Source organism: Marmota flaviventris, chromosome 1 (assembly GCF_047511675.1).
Source record: "Marmota flaviventris isolate mMarFla1 chromosome 1, mMarFla1.hap1, whole genome shotgun sequence".
Taxonomy (NCBI): domain Eukaryota; kingdom Metazoa; phylum Chordata; class Mammalia; order Rodentia; family Sciuridae; genus Marmota; species Marmota flaviventris.
In genome coordinates, this window is record NC_092498.1 from 214,315,298 (window position 1) to 214,338,131 (window position 22,834).

A 22,834-nucleotide genomic window follows, 5' to 3' on the forward strand; every position below is an offset into this window, starting at 1 on the left:
GGATAGTCCACGTTTTGCATTTACTATCCCTGCACTGAATCATGAAGGTCCTGATCAGAGATATGAATGGAAAGTACTCCCTCAAGGGATGGCTAACAGCCCAACTATGTGTCAAATTTATGTTAACAAAGCAATCCAGCCACTTAGAAATCAAAATTCTGAACTACAAATATTTCACTATATGGATGATGTATTATTAGCACACAAAGATAAAAACACATTGCTAGAATGTTATGCCACACTTACAAACTTATTAAAAAATTATAATCTAGAGATAGCAATAGATAAAGTACAATTAAATTTTCCAATTAATTATTTAGGAGTTCTATTATCCTCAACCATGGTCCGTCCACCAAAAATTCAAATACGAGTAGATCAACTCAAATCACTTAATGACTTTCAAAAGTTATTAGGAGACATAAATTGGATAAGGCCTTATTTAGGTATACCAACAGGAGAGTTGGGACCTTTATTTGATATCCTAAAAGGTCCATCAGATCCAAATTCACCCCGAATGTTAACGCCTGAAGCAAGAAAGGCATTAAAAATCATTGAAACATATATGGAAAATATGCATTTGGATAGAATTGATATAAGTTTGCCTTTATTATTTATTGTACTACCAACAAAAAATATTCCTACAGGAGTATTTTGGCAAGAAGGTCCATTATTATGGATACATTTATCTTATTCTCCTAACACTATTCTTACTAGGTATCCTGAGGCTGTAGGACAATTAATACTCAAAGGAATAAAAGCAGCAAAGGGAGTGTTTGGAATTTCTCCCAATAAAATTATTACTCCGTATACTATGAATCAAATTGATGAGTTAGCTAATGAGTTAAATACTTGGGCAATAATCATGTGCAAATCTAATGTTTCATTTGATAACCACTTACCATCTAATCCTTTATTGTCTTTTTGGGCATTGCATCCTGTAATTTTTCCAAAAATGACAAGAAAAACACCTATCATGAATGCTCCAAATATATTCACTGATGGGTCAAATAATGGTACAGCAGCAGTAGTTACCCCTGATCAAACTTTTACATTTTTAGTACCCAAACAATCAGCTCAAAAGGTAGAGCTTAATGCAGTTTTACAAGCTTTTGTGATGTTTAAAGATTCTGTATTTAATTTATTTTCTGATAGTCAGTATGTAGTTAATGCTATAGTATCTCTTGAAGATGCTGGTAGGATTTCCCCTTCTTCTACTGTTTTCTCTTTGCTTTCCACTATACAAAGTCTAATCTGGGACAGAAAAGATCCATTCTTTATAGGACATATCAGGGCACATACAGGATTGCCTGGAGCCCTTAGTTTGGGCAATGATTTAGCAGATAAAACTACACATGACATACATATTTTCTCTACACTAGAAGAAGCTATAAATTTTCATAAAAAGTTCCATGTCAATGCTAATACTTTACAAAAGCGTTTTAAAATAACTAAGGAACAAGCTAGACAAATAATAAAACAATGTCAAAATTGTGTGACCTTTTTACCACAAGTTAATCTTGGAGTCAATCCTAGAGGATTGATACCTAACCATATTTGGCAGATGGACGTCACACACTTGCCAGAATTTGGAAAATTAAAATATTTGCATGTTACAGTTGATACTTCTTCTGGATTTTTGATGGGCTCCCTTCATGCCGGAGAAAAAACTAAAGATGTTATAGCTCATTGCTTACAAAATTTTGCCACTGTGGGTGTTCCAAAACAGTTAAAAACAGATAATGCCCCTGGTTATACTTCTACCTCTTTTAAACAATTTTGCTCAACATTTGGCATTACTCATATAACAGGAATCCCATACAATCCACAGGGACAAGGCATAGTTGAAAGAGCTCATCAAACTATTAAAATGTACTTATTAAAGCAAAAAGAAGGAATTGGGAAGGGGTATATATTCCCCAAAGATAAACTTAAAATAACCCTTTTTACTCTAAACTTTTTAAATTTGGATTCATCAGGACTTAGTGCTGCGGAAAGGCATATGTGTCCAAAAAATGTACATAAGCCCAAGGTACTTTGGAAGGATATTCTAACAGGACAATGGAAAGGTCCTGACCCAGTAATTGTCTGGAGTCGGGGGTCTGTTTGTGTGTTTCCACAGGGAGAACAGCAGCCGATTTGGATTCCAGAGAGATTAACCAAAGTCCTGACCCAGTGATTGTCTGGAGTCGGGGGTCTGTTTATGTGTTTCCACAGGGAGAACAGCAGCCGATTTGGATTCCAGAAAGATTAACTAAAGCGATTTCTACAGACCAAAAAGAAGATGATTTGGCTCAAATCCATAACAACTGATATCCAAAACTCCAGTTTGGCTATTCTTACATCTGCAACAGAACCAGGATGCTTTTTTCAATATCTATTTTATTATTGCCCTTTGCCATATCATGAAGTTCTATTTTGTTTTTTGAGCTCATACAGACCTAGGTTAATGTTTTGCTGATCAGTTCTATTTTTTGACTATAGAGTTTTTAAACATTGCAATGGAGATTTCACCTGTAAAAAGTTATAAGGCCTTTACTATAATGTTATGTGTTGTATGTATTATGTTATGTGTGCACACTTGTGTTTTGTGTTATATGTTTGAATGTCCATATATCATATATGATGAGCGCTCATGATAAAATGGATCCAAATATTTTTTTTTCAAGTGATTTATATGGTTTAATTTATATTGGGTAAACAACTGTTGAGGATTGTTTTAATATGTAAACAAAAAAGAAGGTTAACAGATCTGTTTGTTTACTTTCACCTTTCCTTTTCATTATATTTAATAATTCTCTTAAAGATAATGTAAATTGTTAAGAAAATTGTTTTCTTTTAGTGCCTTCTGTAATGTTACATAATTTTTTCTTTAGCCATTATTGCCAGAATTCCTATCTTCATCCCAGTGCCGGTGAAGACAATGTAAATTGTTAAGAAAATTGTTTTCTTTTAGTGCCTTCTGTAATGTTACATAATTTTTTCTTTAGCCATTATTGCCAGAATTCCTATCTTCATCCCAGTGCTGGTGAAGTCAAAGATAAAACCAATCTACACCTTCTACAATAGCCATCACTGAACTGCTTGCAGAACTTGCCTGGACACATTGTGAGCTCACCTGTATGCATTTTGAACTATCTGTTGGTGCAGCGACTTGTGGTAGTGTTGGGGTATTTTTGCTGATGATGTCACCGGTGGTACAATTTTTCAAAGGAGCCCTCAATTGGCTTAATGTCATGACATTTTGCATCCTCCTCTACTAGTGATGGTCTAAAATTTGGGGGCCAACAGAGGTGAGGCAAAGAACCTCACCCCCCCACTGGTGCAAAGGCCTATCCACAAGTATGGCTGTATGCTGGACCGGTAGTCAGTGACGGGTATGATCCAATTGCAGTGGTACCAACCTAAGACAGGAGGCTGACGCCTAGAGGTCAGTTCATCCGATGACGGGTAAGGACCATATGTTGAATTGGACTGCCTAACAGGCACGGTCCCTAAGCCACATGCTTGTTGTTTAAACAGAGAGTGGGAGATGTTGAGAGCCACAGCCGAAGGGGCCCCAGCAAACTTCCAGCTGCCAGCAATCCAGCTGCCGGCTGATGATTGGCTCACAGCGGCCCCAGCAACATCTAGCTGATTGGCTCCTTGGCCCCAGCAACATCTAGCTGATTGGCTCCTCTGCGGTGATGCTCATTGGACTGTTTCCCTGCCCTTTCAGACCACGGAGCTGCTCATTGGGGGACTTTTTGGCTCTGCCCACGTGACCCAGCCAATCGGCCTCAAGAGCAGGAGGATTGTGGGAGGTGGGGAGAAGCTTGTGGGGGGAGAGACAGGCTTGTGAAAAGCCGGTGGTGGCAGTTGAGGCTCTGAGGGGTTTTTCCTGAGAGGCTGTTTGAAAGGCATATGTTTTGTTCTAAAAATAAAGTTAGTTTCTTTTGACAAGTGGCTCCTGATTGTGCCCAGCCAGACTGCGGCATTATATAGATTCAGTACAATCACCATTAAAATATGAATGGCATTTTCATAGAGGGGAAAAAAAGTTCTAAAATTCATGTGAAAAAAATACAAAAAACCAAAGCAATCCTGAGAAATATAAGAAATACTGGAGGCAGCATAATACCCAATCTCAGATGATACTCCACAACTAGAGTAAAATCAAAAGCGTGGCATTGACATAAAACAGACTTTAAGGCAAATGGAATAGAATAGAAGACACAGAGGCAAATCCACATAGATCAGTCATCTGATCTTTGACAACAGTGCCAAAAAAAGTCATTAGTTTTAATCATTGACTGTTACTTTGATTCATGACACATTTATGGTGAGGGATATCACAAGATTATATGGATTTAATTAAACCATATTTATCAAAATTTGAATTTCAACATACCTAGAATCAGAGTTATTTGATTTTTGTTACATGATTTCTAAACTCAAAAAATTGAATGAGGTCTTCTAACTACAAAAGAGGGATATCAGAAAATTCAATAACTGGAAAATGACCAGCATATAACAATCTTCTGCATATAAACTATTAAATTCAGTGTGCAGATAATTTGCTTGTTCTTACATGGTGTTTAAAATACTCCAAGTAAAAGGACTTTGGCCCATTATTGTTTGACTGCTGCTTTTTTTTGGGGGGGAGGGTACCAGGGATTGAACTCAGGGGCACTCAACCACTGAGTTACCTCCCCAGCACTATTTTGTATTTTATTTAGAGACAGGGTCTCACTGAGTTGCTCAAGGGCTTGTTGCTGAGACTGGCTTTGAACTGCAGATCCTCCTGCCTCAACCTTCCGAGTCACTGGAATTATAGGTGTGGGACACCACACCTGGCTGTTTGGCTGCTTCTTAACCTTCATAAGTAGAATTATTTCATTTATAAAGATAAAAGGCTATTAGTACTTTCTTTTCTCAAAAGTGTTGGGTTTATTTTACAATACTAATGGACTAGCTCTCTATAATTTTGTTGGTCTTCTAACATTGTGCCTTTCAATATCTCTAAAATATAGAATGATGTGAATGAAACAGAAACCAACCCTGAAGAGTTTATGATGACTAAGATGATCACAGCTGAGAAGTATTAGAGAAGCACATTGATGTTAAAGTGTGAACGAATACTTCATTATACTTAAATTCAAAATATATGGAAACAACTCTATGTCTGCAGTTACCTTTTTTTAAAACCTGCATCTCTGTTTCAAAAATGGTCACCAATACAGAATCACAAAATCTAACATCTGTATCAGAATTCCATCTCACGGAACTCTCAAAGGATCCAAAACTACAACCTATGCTTGTGGGACTGTTCCTGTCCATGTACCTGGTCACAGTGCTCGGGAACCTGCTCATCATCCTGATCATCAGCTCTGACCCCCACCTCCACACCCCCATGTACTTCTTCCTCTCCAACCTGTCCTTGGCTGACATTGGTTTCATCTCCACCACAGTCCCAAAGATGATTGTGAACATCCAAACTCACAGCAGAGTCATCTCCTATGTGGGCTGCCTGACACAGATGTCCCTTTTTATCCTTTCTGGGTGTATGGACGACATGCTTCTGACTGTGATGGCCTATGACCGGTTTGTGGCCATCTGCCATCCCCTGCATTACTCAGCCATCATGAACCCTCACCTCTGTGGGTTCTTGGTTCTGATGTCCTTTTGGATCAGCTTTTTTGATTCTCAGCTGCATAACTTGATTGTCTTAAACTTTCCCTACTTCAAGGATGTGGAAATTGCTAATTTCTTCTGTGACCCTTCACAACTACTTCATCTTGGCTGTTCTGATACTTTAACAAATAACATAGTCATGTATGTTGTTGTTGCCATTTCTGGATTTCTTCCCATCTCAGGGATCCTTTTCTCTTACTATAGAATTCTTTCCTCCATTCTGAGAATCCCATCCTCAGGGGGGAGGTACAAAGCCTTCTCCACCTGTGGCTCTCACCTGGCAGTTGTTGGCTTATTTTATGGGACAGGCCTTTCAGCATATCTCGGTTCAGCTGTCTCACTTTCTCCCAGAACGTGTGCGGTGTTCTCAGTAATGTACACAGTTGTCAGCCCTATGATGAATCCCTTCATTTACAGCCTGAGGAACAGGGACATTAAAACCACCCTGAGAAGGATACACAGCAATGAGGACAATCACAGAACCTGAGGCCTTTGTTTTTAATAGAGGATAGAATTAGCAGTGAAACTAAATATGTAGACCCGTGAGTGGTGTGTCTTGCTCACAATATTTTTGTAGATTAAGGAGTTCAATTCCTCATTGAGTTTCATGAACAAATGGCCATTACCATTTTTGTTTGAAAGAGGGAGGAAGCTGGGCAGGGTGACGTGACTTCGGAGGCTGAGGCAAGAGAATCACAAATTCTAGGCTATTCTCAGCAACTTGGCGAGGCCCTAAGCAAATCAGTGAGACCCTGTCTCTAAATAAAAATATGAAAGAATTGGGGTTGTGGCTTAGTGGTAAAGTACCCCTGGGTTAAATCCCCAGAGTCAAGAGGGGGAAAAAAAGAATGAGGAATGAAATTTTTTAAATGGTCATAAATTTTTTAAATGGTTACAAAATTTCAGTTTGTGAAGAGAAAAATATTCTGGAAATGGGTGTTGGTGATAACTGTATAAAAAAGTGAATGTAATTAATACCACTGAATGTCATAAAAATGGTGAAAAGTGTAATGTTGTCATTTTTTATCACAATAATCAATGGAAAAATACAAATGGATCTCTAAAGATGAGCAAGGAAAGATGGGAAACAAATTAAGTGAATAGTACCAGGGGCTTCTTCTTCCACAGAGGAAGAACCTAGAACTTTGGTGAACGTTCAATCCCTCTACCTTTTTCTTCTACTAATGAAGAAGTCCTCAGAGATTGTGATTGCATGGGCCAATTTGGTTAATTGTGACCTCTGAGTACTGAACCTACACAGTCATTTCATAATAAATAACCAGCCTTCAGAGTGGGGACTTCGGCCCCGGGTGTCCCACACCTGCGTCTGCTCTCTCCCTTGCTGTCTGTCCCAGGAAGTGTGGCCTCTTTCCCTGCAGACATTCTGAGCCCAGGGAGGAGCAGAAACCTTTGTGGCTTGGCACTGACCCTCACTGCTTGGTCATGACCCAGAAGAGTAGCAGCTTAAACCAGTTAAAGCTGAGGGAGATGATGGATGGAGAGGTGAGGCAGGCAGTAAGCTGTACTGTGGGACGCTCTTGTTCTGTGTCAACTTGGGGTCCTGATGACCTGTGCAAGGTTTTGTTTCCTTCCCACACTTGTCAATATCTCTCACCCATGAAAGCACCACTGTCCCCAAAACTCTCCAAAAGGATAACCAAGGGATGAGGAGGAGCAGGAGGAAAGCAACATTAACACTGTGAACCATATTTGAGGGATTCCTTGGTTCAGTCTGTGAGCTATGGAGAGCTTGTTTCATTCCATTTAATCTGCATGGTTTTCTGCCAATCAATTGGCCACTTTATTTTCCAAAAGGGGAGGGAGAACTGAGTTTTTATGTAACTGCTATCAGTTATTAGGTAAAAAAATACTGAAGAGATTTTGAAGGGGTCTGTCTGAATACAGACACAGGGCTTCCTACCAGGAGAATCCTGCTGGGTTTCCCCCTGACAACCCAACAGTACATTGTACTTCACTGTGTTCCAGGAAGAGACCCCTCGCTGATTTTGTTCTTCCTGGGGTCTCTGTTAGCCCACAGGGCAGAGCAGTGGTTGGCTCCTGCTGCATCAAGAGGGATAGTTAATCATAGGCAAGGATCACAGAAAAGGTAGACACATCACAGTTCAGCACAGATTACCTCTTGCCCCCATCCAGGATATTGACAGCTGTGGGCACCCCCCGGCATTCTTAGAATCCACAAAGCCAGTTTCCAAAGGAGGCTGGCATTCTGGTCTTGGTTTTAATTCTACACAATAAATAATTTTTTAAGTTCCTCATGTGCCCCTGTTATTGAGACCTCTGGTTATCTGCTTAAAACATTCTGATATTTGGAAAACAATGAAAAGTTTAGGTTTCAGACACAGACACTTACAATTTAATCCCCCACACTGGTTATGTCCGTATAACACAGGCAGGTTATTGGTACCTCAGAGACTCAACGTTCTCATCTAAATTTATTTCTAGTTGATACAAAAGCACTGAGTACAGATTAAATACATATGAATGCTCCTATGTGACTAACACGTGATGAGCTTATGAAATAAGTGTGAAAGGCAATTTAGGTATTATTATAAGGGTGATGATAATCTTTGTACAATTCAGCTAAAATATCATGTTACTTGAAGTTACTCTTTTCCTGTTTCTACAGTGGGGCAAATGATTCTGTTCTTGTATAAATTATGTGCTGTCTATTTGGAAAGAAATCTAATATTGGTTCATTTACGATTCCTCACATTCTGTACCTTATTTGATACAAAGGAGGCATCAAATATAAAAGAAATCCGCTTAAAATAGAGAAGAGCTACTTCTTGGTTTGCAAAACCTGATGTGGCCAATACACTTAGTGTTTTTCTTTCTACACTTTTATCTTTTAGGAAAGTCACGAAGAACAGGACACAAAAAATATTTCATCCTAATTGTGTCTATACAATAGATGCATGAATTTTAAATTTTAATTTCACAGGATTTACACTGTTATGTTATTCAAAGATAATAGCACAGGTATTTATGGGTATTAAAGACAAAAGAGAGATAAAGTGGGAAATATTCCTCCTGCTTGAGCTCATTTGCATTTTGATTGCATCATTTTAGGGTTTACTGGCTTTTGACAACTGTTTGCATCAATAAACTCACTATTTCTATAAAGAATGAGTTCTTCAAAAAGTGATTTAAGGACCAAACGTTTATTAGAATCCAAACTTGCCTTACATACCTTCTATGTGAAATTATGGGTGTGAATGATGCTGCTTTCCTTAAGCAGTGTGCACCCAGAGGTGGGAGGGGGTTGTCCACACATTCTGCATATGGGTTAATGAGCCAGGACTGTACTGTTGATTTCCTGAGTCTCATCTCAGGGGACTGTGTCCTCTACAGAAGCCAAATGGAAATATTATTCAATATACAAGATGACATTTGTTCAATAATCCTACAAGAACATTTACCACATATGGATTAGTGGTATTTTTGGCAGTATGAATGAACAGATGTAGATTTTTTGAATATAAATGATATTTATTATCATACCAAATATAGGTGACTGATAGTAAAAGGGAACATGTATCAATTATTGAAATTCAAATAACTATCTCACACAGTATATATTATCTAGAAATTTTCATTTGCATAATACAGAGAGAGACACAGGATTTTGAAAGTATTTGGTTAATAATAAACTCAGTAAAGAAATGATGTTCCTCGATGGGAGTATGTTCTGCATCCTCTGAATCATTTGACATAGCTGCAAGTACTTCACAGAGACTTAAGTCCAAAACTTTACAAATCAGTCATTTGAGGACCAGTAAGTATGTTGGGAGCTACATTAGTTTTACATGCTTTTTTTGATTAAACCTTAAAGAAACCTGATCATGATACACAGATGAATCCTGACATCTCTTTATCGACACACAAAATTCACCCACAGAATCATGACAGCATTTTTTAGGGGAAATAGATGTGCAGAATGGAATTGTTCAGAAATTCCAAGAACTCAGATTTCATAGAAATGAAATTCTGCAGGCTGAGGCTGTGGCTCAGCAGTAGAGTGCTTGCCTAGCATGCAAGAGGCACTGGGTTCCATCCCCAGTACCACATTAAAAAAAATTAAATAAAGAAAATAAAGGTAATGTGTCCAACTACAACTAAAAATTAAAAAAAATATGAAATTACTCTAAATTATTAGGTTCTAAAGCACATTTTGTTTCAAGTTTGGTTTTACATGAGCAGTAGGTATTATTGCCAGTAATAGCAGATAATGTTAAGGGTGGTAGTCAGTGCTGATGGTTCTCAATCCTGGTGTAGGAAAGCCCATGAGGAATTTCATATAAAGTATTTTAGCTACATTGGTTTTTGTCCGATGTGTGGTGTCTTGATATTTTAAAATATTCACATATATTTGAGTAAATTTAGGTTATAGATAAGTCAGATATGCTAATAACATTATGATATACATATTGATAAATGAGACTAAAAATCACTAGTTGAATTAAAAAAAAACTTACAATAACACTAAAAGCTACTTATAATTATCACTTGTAATTATTGTCTCAATTTCAGACATGGATAAATGGCACAGGTGTTTAATAAGGTAAACACCTAAATGTTTTCTTTTGCCTTTTTTTTGGGGGGGGGGGGGAATCATATCACAAAATAATAACCACAAAATGGCCTTTAATTAGCTGAGGTCAGATAATAGCATCCAAGTTCCAGGAAGTATATATGTGAAGTTGTATTAAGCAGCATAAGAAGGGTGGGGATTTGCTGGTTCTAAAATCCTTAACACCACGCAGAAGGGTTTCTGATTTAAAAAAAAAAAAAAAGAAAATCATTCCAAAACCATTAGAAAATAAGAAATGAAAAAAGGTGGGAGGCAAGGAAACTTTTTCTCCCGAGATATTTTACTAAGATTATGTGAGACATTTACATAATAAAATATAAAATTTTAAAAGTTTCTTTAACATTTCATTATTATCTCATCATTGACACATTGACAGGTACAGTCCAAAAAATAACATATTATGGTTAGTGATAACTGTGGTTATGTGCCTCAAATGTAAATATGTTAATCACCATGTGAAGTTCACAAACAGAGCAGTTCTATACTACATGATTTTAAAAATACAAACAAAAATTGAGTGAGAACTTTTTCCACAAAGGAGGCAAATCAGAAAAAAACAGGAAGCTGAAAAACTTCTGGAAGATAAGTATCACATAATGTTCTCTGACATGAATAATCAAATCTAGTATTCAAATAATGCAGTCCTAATCTTACACAATGTAAAGTATTGTAAGTCAAAATAACGTGTATCACCGTTTATATGGTAACAGATGATTGGGTACTTTTTCCAAACCTCTTTTCTGATTCAAAAGGTGTCCAAACAAAACAGAACAAGAAAATATAACACGTGTCTCAGAATTCCATCTCCTGGGCCTCTCAGAGGATCCAGACCTGCAGCAGATCCTCTTTGGACTGTTCCTGTCCATGTACCTGGTCACGGTGCTTGGGAACCTGCTCATCATCCTGGCCGTCAGCTCCGACCCCACCTCCACACCCCCATGTACTTCTTCCTCTCCAACTTGTCCTTGGCTGACATTGGATTCATCTCCACCACAGTCCCAAAGATGATTGTGGACATTCTAACTCACAGCAGAGTCATCTCGAATGTGGGATACCTGACGCAGATGTTCCTTTTTATCATTTTTGGATGTATGGATGAAATGCTTCTGACTGTGATGGCCTATGACCGGTTTGTGGCCATCTGTCATCCCCTGCATTACTCGGTCATCATGAATCCTCACCTCTGTGGCTTCTTAATTTTGGTCTCTTGGTTTTAGCCTTTTGGAATCCCAGTTGCACAATTTGATTGCCTTACAGTTTACTTACTTCAAGGACACGGCCATTGCTAATTTCTTCTGTGACCCTTCTCAGATCCTTAGTCTTTCCTGTTCTGATACACTTATCAAAGATACAGTCATGTATTTTGTTGGCCTTGTTTATGGTTTTCTTCCTTTCTTGGGGACCTTTTTCTCTTACTCTAAAATTGTGTCTTCTATTCTGTGAATCCCATCATTAGGCAGGAAGTACAAAAGCTTCTATACACCTGTGGCTCCCACCTCTCAGTGGTTTGCTTATTTTATGGAACAGGCCTTGGAGTGTACCTGTCTTCATATCAGTCATCTGTCACCAGGAAGGGTATAGTATACTCAGTGATGTTCACTGTGGTCACCCCCATGCTGAACCCTTTCATCTACAGCCTGAATAACAGGGACATTAAAAGTGCCCTGTGGAGGCTGCACAGGAGAGCAGTGTGATCTCAGGTCCTGTGGCGTCTATTTGGAATGAATTCTAGAAACTCAGCAAAACTAAACATCTAGATATTATAATTGCTTCCTTTATCACATTATTTTTGTAGTTTGATGAATTTATTCACTATGCTTCATAGTGGAATGGTGGTTTGAAGAGACAGGAGAAGGAATAATTGAAAGTTTCTTAAGTGGGTATAAAGTTTGGAATGGAGAAATAGATCTGGAGATGGATGATGGTGATGGTTGCACAAGGGAGTGACAGTAATTATTGCCACTGAGCTGTGCCCTTGATCACGGCTATAATGGCTGGATTATGTCATCTGTATTTTGACAATATTACTTATGAATCAGAAAAAAAATAGTGAATTTTTAGGGAACAAAGAAAAAATAGAAATAAACAGCACATACAAGCTTTCTCTTCTGTAAGAAGAGTTGTAAAACTATTGGGGACATTCACTTTCTCCTCTGCTTCCTCCTCTAACATGAGGATATCCTTCGTGATTGGGATATTGTATAAATTTGGCCAAGTATGAGTTCTGTGCTTGTACCTCCAAAGTCATATGACAGTAAAGAAGACTGTGACTCCTAAACGCCAAGGGGCATGATGGATGGAGAAAGGCCTATCAATCATTCTTTCCCTTCAGGAGAACCGACATGAAGGTTTGGGTGTCAAGATGAGACGATATCAATATTAAAAGTTTCTCTATAGACTTTATGGGAACTTTATGTTTCTGGTTATGACAGGGGTGCCAAAAGACTCATTTGAGATTTTGATTTCCACCCAAGTTGATCCTCCTTCCCTTAGACATTTCATCCATAACAGCACAATGTGAACCCCTGAAAATGGTTTCCTATGTACTCCAATAAGATTATAAAAGTAATCCTGAGTGGGAAGAAGAGGAGGACAGTATCCATAATGTTATGAACTGGTCGTACGGATTCCTAGTGGCCAGGGTCTGACTTACATGCTCTGTATAATTCATTTCATTACATCTGTATTATCTCTCCAAAGTTTAAACTCCTATATTATTGTTATTGTTTAGAAAAGGGAGGAATGTTGATTTTTATGTTGGTGATACCATTGTTGGATATGAGAGAGAAGACGTGCCTTCCTGGTCTGGGCAGATGCAGGACCTCATGACAGGAGAACACCCTGCATCGCTGCCTGCTTGGCTACACAGCCAGAGCTTTCCCTGGCCTGTCTCTCCAGGAGGAGAGCCTTCCCCACTGTGCTATTCCCTTGTGCAGTTACTGGGACACCACAAGGGAGAGACGTGGTTGAAACTTCCTGTGTCAGTACAGGAGGACACCTATAGATGACAGGTAACTTCACAGAAAGAGAAGATGAACAATGAGCAGCCCTGATCTTTCTTTCCCGTAGTCCAGGGCATCCTTCAGATGTTCACATCCCCCTCTGATCTTACATCAGCCTATTCAATCTCAAAAGAAGACATTAACGTTGGGATTTTATACCATTCTTACTCAGAATTAGCCAGAATTTTGAATGTTTCTCAAATATACCTGTGGTTTAGAAATTTGGACCTCTGTTTAAAATTTTACTACGTTATGAAACAATGGAAATTTAGGTGTATCTGACGTTGAGTCTGACAATTTAATTTTGAATGACGCTGGCTACATTTCTCATTTCATTAACACGGGCAGGTCATCAGTATCTCTGCAACTGAGAAATGTCACCTGAGTGGACTTATAGTTGATACAGCTGAATTAAGATTAAATGCATGTGTGTTTTCTATGTGATTATTAATTGACATATGTATGAAATTGGGGCAAAATGTAATTCAGCTATTATAAATATTCCTTTCTCCTTACATTTTCCTTTGCATTTATATTATTTACTTTTTTGATGATTGCAATTCTATCAAGGGTTAGGTGAAATTTTAGTGTAGTTTTCATTTGAATTTCCTGAATTGCTAAGGATCATGAATATTTTTTCCATATATTTGTTGGCCAATTATATTTTTTCTTTTGATGGAAGTCTGTTTAGTTCATTAGCCCATTTATAGATTGGGATTTTTGCTGTGAAGTTTTTTGAGTTGTGTACATAAGTTATGTTATCTGGAAAATACAGCAGTATTGCAAAAGAACTTTTATGATAATAAGCTCAAAATATTATCTATTGCTCATTTGGAAAAATAAAAACAGTGGACTAAAAAATAAAAAAAAATAATTGACTCTCCTTCAGCTATTGCCATTTGAAGGAGCCATACATACCACACCAAGAGACAAAGCCACATGTATATGTGCAGTAGTACATTTCAGAGGCAATAGGTATTGTGCCGTAGACTGCATAGATGAGTTTTGACATTTTTTAGGTAAGTTTTAAGAATCCAATTTCTGGATTAATAAATCAATACTGATATGGAAACATTCAATAGGAAAATATACCTGTCAATTTTTTGATATTAGTTGTCTTTGAGGGATAGGAATGCATCAGAATGGATTCGTGCAGAAATAACCAGAACTCAAATTTCATAGATAATAAATCAAATATCTGCAAAATATCAGACATAAAGCACCTCATTAATGTTTATGTATTAATATAAGAGATGGATATTATTTATTGCTGAGAGCCACAGCCAAGTTGGAATGGCTCCTGGCATTTTGCCAATAGTATTGGTTGAGAGGCGAGCCATTAAGATGATGCTGAATTGATTCAATTGTATATTAGACCTTTACTGTCCGCCTCAGCCCGCTACTTTGGAGTTCTCGAGCTATGTTTGAGCTCTCGCGGGGATTCCTGAAGAGTTCGCATTGGTTGGGGAAGTGCCAGAAGAGGGATTTCTGGTTGGTGGTTCCGGGAGGAGCCGAGTGGTGTTCGGGAGAGTTCCCGAGGAGTGTGCATGGAATGCTGTTGGAGTTCAAGCAATAAAGTTTCCTTTTTGTAGATACAAAAAAAAAAATAATTATGTAACATTCCAACAGGAACTAAGAAAACAATTTTCTGAACAATTTACATTATCCTGAACAGAATTATTAAATATAATGAAAAGGAAAGGTGAAAGTAAACAAACAGATCTGTTAACCTCCTTATTTGTTCACATATTAAAACAATCCTCAACAGCTGTTTACCCAATTTAAATTAAACCATTTAAATCATGTAAATAATAAAAATATTTAGATCCATTTTATCATGAGTGCTTCTCATATATGATATATGAACATACACACATACAGACATACAACACAAAACACAAGTGTGCACACATAACATACAACACATAAGACAATAGTAAAGGCCTTGTAGCTTTACACAGGTGAAATCTCTATTGCAATGTTTAAAAACTCCACAGTCAAAAAATAAAACTGATCAGAAAAACATTAACCTAGGTCTGTATGAGCTCAAAAAACAAAATAGAACTTTATGATGTGGGAAAAGGCAATAATAAAATAGATATTGAAAAAGATATCCTGATTACCACCTGGGTTTGACTCTTTTTTGGATATCCCATCCTTTTTTCTGTAACTTGCATATGGGTCTGAAGGTATTTCCACAAGCAAGCCTCAAGGGTTTTTTTTACATTTGAAATAGGCCTTAATGGTGTTCATTATTCATTAGCCCCCAGGTGTGGGAGAATCACTGTCACAGATGTAAAAATAGCCAAACTGGAGCTCTGGATATCAGCTGTTATGGATTTGAGTCAAATCATCTTCTTTTTGGTATGTAGAAATCGCTTTGGTTAGTCTCTCTGGAATCCAAATAGGCTGCTGTTCTCCCTGTGGAAACACACAAACAGAACTCCGACTCCAGACAATCACTGGGTCAGGACCTTTCCATTGTCCTGTTAGAATATCCTTCCAAAGTACCTTAGGCTTATGTACATTTTTTGGACACATGTGCCTTTCCACAGCACTAAGCCCTGATTAATCCAAATTTTAAAAGTTTAGAGTAAAAAGGGTTATTTTAAGTTTATCTTTGGGGGATATATACCCCTTTCCAATTTATAATAATAAAAGGTAACACTAATGAATTATTTTCTAAATGCCAGAACATATTCAAAGGAAAAAAACACAGAAAAAAATTAGAAGCAGAATCTAAGAAGGCAGAGTTTCTCAAAGTGAGAATCATTGAGGTGGGTGGACCACAGCCATGAATACTCCACTTGGGAACATGTGAATTCAGTTTGAATGTGTACACCATGCTGGGTGCTATTTGTTGGTTTCATTTTTCTAATCCTCTTTTCTGTTTTGAAAGTTGTCCAAGTTATAAAGAATCACAAAATCTAACACACACCTCAGAATTCCATCTCCTGGGTCAGTAAGAAAAGCCAAACCTGCAGTCCAACCCCTTTGTACCTTTCTGTTCTGTCCCTGTACCTGGCCACAGAGATAGGGAACCTGATCATCATTCTGTGACTGTTGAACTCCCAACACCAATCCCCATAACCTTCTTCCTCTCCAACCTGCCCTAGATTGACATCTGTCATGTCTCCTCCACACTCCCAGAGATGATTGTGCACATCCAAACTCACAGCAGAGTCATTTTCTAACTGGGATGCCTGACAGACGCCCTTTGTTTTTATTTTTGGACATATGAATGGTATACTTCTGACTATGATGGTTCAAAACCAGTCACCCCCTGCTTTAGTCAGTCATCATGATCCTTCAACTCTATGTGTTTTGGTTTCATGAACTTTATGATCAGCATGTGGACTCCAAGATGCATGATTTAATTATTTTGCAATCTACATACTTCAAAGATATGCAATTTTCTAATTTCTTTTATGAACCTCTCAAGTCCTTAATCTTGTCAGGTCTTATTTTCTAAAAATATATAAAAGTGTATTTTGTTGATTCCATTTCAGATTTTCTCCCTCTCTTGAAGTCAATTTTGTCTTACTCTAAAATTGTTTTTCCCATGCTGAGAATCTCATCATCAGATTGTAAATATAAAGACTTTTCTCCCCAAGGATCTCTGAAATCTCATTGGCCTGTGTATTAAACAGTGATCAAAACGGTCAATTTTTGTTAGGTGTGTTTTACCACAGTTGAAATTAAAAGGAGATGGATCTTTAAAAAAATAAATAAATAAATGAATTGAAAAGAATACACAAGCTTCCTCCTGAGAAGAAGATAGCCCCAAACGTTTGTGGACATTTTTTTAGATTTCTACTTCCTCCACTAACATTAGGAAGTCCTCGGATGTTTGGGTGACATGGACCAATATGGCTAATTATGAACTCTGGGCTGGGAGCCTCCAAGGTCATATAATAATCATCCTGTGCCTCCAGCCCTTCCTTCAATGCTCCAGTCCAGCTGGCCCCTACCTGCGTCAGCCCCTCCCGTGCTCTTCTGCCCCACAAGGCTCCTGTTCACCTTACTCCTATCAATCCTGAGTGCAGAGCCTGAGACCTCACTGAGCACTGGGGGGGGGGGGGGGGCATTGGATCCTCCGCTCTTAGACATGACCCAGGAAGGAGGCAGCTCTTCCCAGTAAGTGCTGAGGGAGGGGAGGGATGGCGAAAGGATGGGTGGCAGCACTGTTTCCTCATCAGCAGATGCACAGGACAGCCCGTGTGGATCCTAGGGGTGAACACAGACAGGCTGAATACCAGCTGCTGTGGACTGAAGCGTAGGTACCTGCTGGTGGTGGAGGTGCCAATTGCTTTGTTTAAAGGTTTCATTTCCTCCTACACTGTTTCTACTTGACCACAGCATCTTATACATGTTGGTGGGAGACAGGTTCCTGTGAGCTGTTCAATAAACCATCAAAAGGTCTGTGAGGGAGACGAGGATCAGAAGAACAGTAGCCATCAATCATGAACCAATACTGGGGGCTTCCTAAATGGGAAGTGCTCATCTGTATGTTTTATGTGGCCTCTTTAATTTAACATTCATAGTTTTCCCTAGTTATGTGTCCCCACAATATTATTGTTTTATTTTTATGTAACTTGTATTAAGTTGCTGGTAGAAAAAGTAAGGCTGTAGTTGGATTGACTGTGTGATTACAGACTCAGGCCACACTGCCATAAAAATCCAGGAGGTTCCCCTTTTCTTCTTCGTCACTTTTTTTTTTTTTTTTTTTGGTACTGGGGAGTGAATCCAGGGACACTTAACCACTGAGTCACATCTCCAGCCCTTTTTTGATTATATTTAGAGACAGGGTCTCACTGAGTTACTTAGGGCCTTGCTAAGTTACTGAGGCTGGCTTTGAATTTGTGATCCTCCTGCCTCAGCCTCCCAAGCCATTGGGATCACAGGTATGTGCCACTACGCCCCGCCACCTTCCCCCTTTCATGCCCCACCAGCCATTCCACCATGTCACTCCAGGAAAAGACCCCAGGCTCACTGTGCTCTTATGTTTGGGTATCACACAGGGGAGCAGTTGGTGGCACCCCTTGAGTCATTATAGGAAGGACAGCTGAGATCACAGGCAAAGATCACAGGAAGAGAAGTCACACCATCTCCAGAACAGACCCCTGCCTTCCCACTCTGTAGAATATCCATGCAGCTGTTCACTCACTAATAAGAGGAGAGCTGCAGTCTGCTGTGGATTTAGTCCTCCTTAGAAAACCAATCAGAGGTTTAAAGTATGCTTCAGATGTACCTGAGATTACCTGGTTAAAGGATGAACCTCTGCTTAAAACCTTCCGGTGACTGGGAAGCCATTTAGTGCATCAGATTCAGAGACAATCTGTCTGTTCCCTTGTGATGCCTGTGACATGGGACCAATTGTTAACTTCTATGATACAGAATTATCATTTTAGTTGATTTATTGTTGATAAAACTGGATTGCATAAGGAAGAACAGATGTAGAGGCTCCACATGATGTACATATCAAATGAGAGAGAAATAAAATTTAGATAATATTATTCTTAATGATAAGATTAGTCTTCATTACATTTGACTAAAAGATAGTATGAAGTTATTATTTCTTATTTCCATAGCAGGATACAGAATTTTTGTCCTTATGTAAGTAGATGCCAGATTTGTGGAAGGAATACCCAGTCCTCTTTTTATCAGGAAAACCCCATTTCCTGTTACTGGCCTGCCCCACAAGAAGAATAAAAAAATAAAAATCTGTGTAAACACTGTATAGATCTTGTTTGGTTTACAAAAAAATGACTGTCACCAGCATGTGCATGATACTCCTGGTGCTTTTCTATTTGCAGTGTCCTCCCTTTCAGGAATGTCCCAGTAAAATGAAAGTAAAGCAACAATAGTTCTTTTTTTTTTTTCCTTTATCTATTATGGGCACATAGTCTGTAAAATTTTCAATTTCACCTACAGCATTCATTGAGTCAAAGACCACGGCAGATGTTTTCGTGGGAATAAACAGGCACAAAGAGATGGGGGCAGGGAACCTTCTGGGTTGGGCTGACTCATTTTGGGGTTTCACACCATTCCACTGACCTTTGATAACTGTTTTTGTAAAGAATCTGATATTTCCATAATGACAGCATTCTTTATTTGATAAAATGAGTTAATGACCAAATGTTTATTAATTTCATTTAGGTACTACCCATGTTGGGGAGATGGGTAGTCTTCTCCTGGTTTTCTTCCATTAAGCATTGTGAGTGCAGAGATAGAGGGATTAAAAGTGCATATGGTTACACACATCAAACAGATGGAAATTTGTCAGAAAAATGTACCCACCAAATTTATGGTAGTCATTTCTTTATGGGCATATGTGTGCAAGAAAATGAAATCATGCAGAGATTAAACAACAACAAAAACACCAACAACACAGGTGTTAATTCAAATCTCTGTAAAATATATTAGTCCTGAAGCACACATTACTAGATGTGCATTTTCTCCTGTATATAAGCTGTGGTATTCTTGACAGTAGTAATAGATATTATCAACAGGGCACTTTCTAAATATCAGCAAATATTCTAAGAGAGTGTTTCTCAGACCAAGCATAATTAACACACTCACATATTTTTGTATTACTTTTTTAAAATCCTATTGCGCCAGCTTGAAGGGCTCCCTTCAGCATTTCCTGAAGGCCAGTCTGGTGGAGATGAACTCCCCACAGCTTGTTTTGGAAAGTCTTTACCTCGCCTTCATTTATGAAAAAAAAAACAGCTTTGCTAGAGAGCAGTCATGGAGGGCAGTTTTTTTTTTATTTCAGCATACTGAGTGCATCCTCCCACTCTGACTTGGCTTGTAAGATTTGTGCAGAGAAGTGTACTGTGAGGCCTACTGCAGATACCTGGAAAAACTTGTGGTTTGGGGGAGGCAAAGGAATTGAACAGGCACTTCACAGAAGAAGAAATATGAATGGTCAAAAAATAAATGAAAAAATGCTCAACATCTCCAGCAACTGGAGAAATGCAAATTTAAAACTACAATGAGATTCCATCTCATTCCATCCAGAATGGAAATTATTAAGAATATACGTTACAATAAATGTTGGTGAGTATGTGGGGGAAAAGGTTCACATATACATTGCTGGTGGGAGTCCAAAATTGGTGTAACCACTCTGGAAAGCAGTATAGAGATTCCTTAGAAGACCTGGAATGGAACCACTATTTGATCCAGTTGTCCACTCTTTAGCTTATACCCAAAGGACATAAAATCAGCATACTAGAGTGACACATCCACATCAATGTTTATAGCAGTTAATTCACAATATCCAAGGCTATGGAATCAACCTAGGTGCCCTTCAACAGGTGAATGGATCAAGAAAATGTGGTATGATACATATAGAATACTACTTAGTAATAAAGAAGAATGAAATTATGGCATTAGCAGATAAATGGATTGAACTGCGGAATATCATGGTAAGTGAAATAAGCCAGTCCCCCAAAGTTAAAGGTTGAATATTCTCTCTGATATGTGGATGGTAACCCATAACAACGGAAGTAAACAGGGAGAGTATAGAAGTTTGTTGTATTAGACAAAGGGGAATGAAGGGAAGGGAGAAGGGTTGGGAATAGGAAAGACATTAGAATAAATGGGTCATAATTTTCCTATGCTCATAATTGAATACACAACCAGTTTAACTCCACAGCATGTTCCACCACAAGAATGTGATGAAAATGGTAAAGAGTTGCACCCCATGTATATATAATACATATAATATGTGAAAATACACCCTAGGGTCATATATATATATATATATATATATATATATATATATATATATATATATAAACAAATTTTTAAAAAAGAAAAAAAACACTTGAAAAAGTTCAACTAACTTGGAACTTTGAGGACAATGTACAAGGAAGAAAAATAAATACATATATTTAAAAATACCAAGTTGCAGGAGCTTGGTGAATAAAGGAAATTAACCACATCCTTTCAGGGGGAAAAGAACCAGGTTATATAAATTCATAGCAATAACTTAAGGTTCTGCAGAGTCCACTTAGTTCTGAGGTCAGTGACCCAAGAAGGACCAAAGATCATTCTGCGGAGGAGTCTCCTCAAGGCCCCCTTGACATCGTTGTTCCTCAGGCTGTAGATGAAGGGGTTCAGCATGGGGGTGACCACAGTGTACATCACTGAGGCAATCATGGTACTTGAGGAAGACTGGGTCCCAGCAGAATTGAGATAAACCCCAAAAGCTGTTCCATAGAACAAGGAGACCACACAGAGGTGGGACCCACAGGTGGAAAACGCTTTATACTTGCTCACAGAGGAGGACATCTTCATTAAGGAGGAGACAATCTGAGAGTAGGAGAAGAGGATCCCAGTGACAGGAACCACACCTAGCAGGGCAGCCACCACATATATAAAGATGTAATTGATGATGGTATCACAGCTGGCCACCTTGAGTAGCTGAGCCAGTTCACAGAAGAAATGTGGGATTTCAGTGCCTGTGGAGAAGGTCAGTTGATTCAACAATAGAACATGAATCAGGGAGACCCAGAACATGATGAACCAAGACATCAGAACCAGGCGGACACAGAGTCGGGGGTTCATGATGACTGTGTAATGCAGGGGATGACAGATGGCCACAAAGCGGTCAAAGGCCATTATAGTCAATAGGAAATTATCCACTCCACCATAAATAATAAAAAAATATGTTTGTGCAAGGCATTCTAGGTAGGAGATGTCTTTGCTATGTGCTTGAATGTTCACCAGCATCTTAGGGACCGTGGTGGAGATGAAGCAGATGTCAGCCAAGGACAGGTTGGAGAGGAAGAAGTACATGGGGGTGTGGAGGTGGGAGTCAAAGCTGACAGCCAGGATGATGAGCAGGTTCCCAAGCACTGCGACCAGGTACATGCACAGGAAAAGGACAAAGAGGATAGGCAGCAGGTCTGGATCCTCTGAGAGGCCCAGGAGGAGGAAGTGGGATAGGACTGTGTGGTTCTCTGCTTCCATGTACCTGGTGTATGTTCTGGGGAAGGAGGTAAAAGAACAATTAAGGAACAGGCAAGTGAATCCTCCAATGAGTTGTTATTTATACTCTTGGATCAGCCTGGTTCATCTTGTGTTGATACCTGTCCAGGAGAACAAGGGCTCAGCCAAGTGCCAGCCCGTATCTAACTTCTAGTGTATAATCCGTCAGGCTCTCTTCAAATCACCCACAACATATCCTTTATCAACAACTTCCTAATTTTAATTCTCCTTTTAAAATCTATCCCTGAGAACTAATATTTTCATGATATAACCCATGTGCAAGAAGTGAAGACATTTCACAGTTTCTTGTTAATTTCCAGACTCTCTCAGTCTAAAGCTCTTTAATAGTGATTAAATATAAATTTTTAATTAAAACAACCTTCATTCTGTGATGTGAGATTTCACAGTGTCATGAGAGTTTTATCAGTCCCCATTTTTGTTGTTGTTGCTGTAAATGTGAATATTGCTATCACCTGATTTGTGAAGTTGAAATGCTTTTGTTTTCTTAATAGGAGTCTCAGAAAATAACTCTCATTACTATTATTAACCTTAC

At 38.5% G+C, this 22,834-nt stretch overlaps 2 protein-coding genes and 1 pseudogene across 2 annotated transcripts; 2 read left to right on the plus strand and 1 right to left on the minus strand.

Moving 5' to 3' along the window:
- Positions 1–5,314: 5,314 nt before the first annotated feature.
- Positions 5,315–6,157, plus strand: LOC114084172 (olfactory receptor 7E24-like). Its single transcript, XM_071603231.1, has 2 exons — positions 5,315–5,669; positions 5,955–6,157. The coding sequence occupies exons 1-2, from the start codon at positions 5,315–5,317 to the stop codon at positions 6,155–6,157; spliced, it is 558 nt and encodes a 185-aa protein (XP_071459332.1).
- Positions 6,158–11,146: 4,989 nt separating this feature from the next.
- Positions 11,147–11,976, plus strand: LOC139702332 (olfactory receptor 7E24-like; annotated as a pseudogene).
- A 9,291-nt stretch (positions 11,977–21,267) lies between these two features.
- On the minus strand, positions 21,268–22,263 carry LOC114084173 (olfactory receptor 7D4-like). The gene has a single exon (XM_027925342.2). The coding sequence runs from the start codon at positions 22,261–22,263 to the stop codon at positions 21,268–21,270; it is 996 nt and encodes a 331-aa protein (XP_027781143.2).
- Positions 22,264–22,834: the final 571 nt, after the last annotated feature.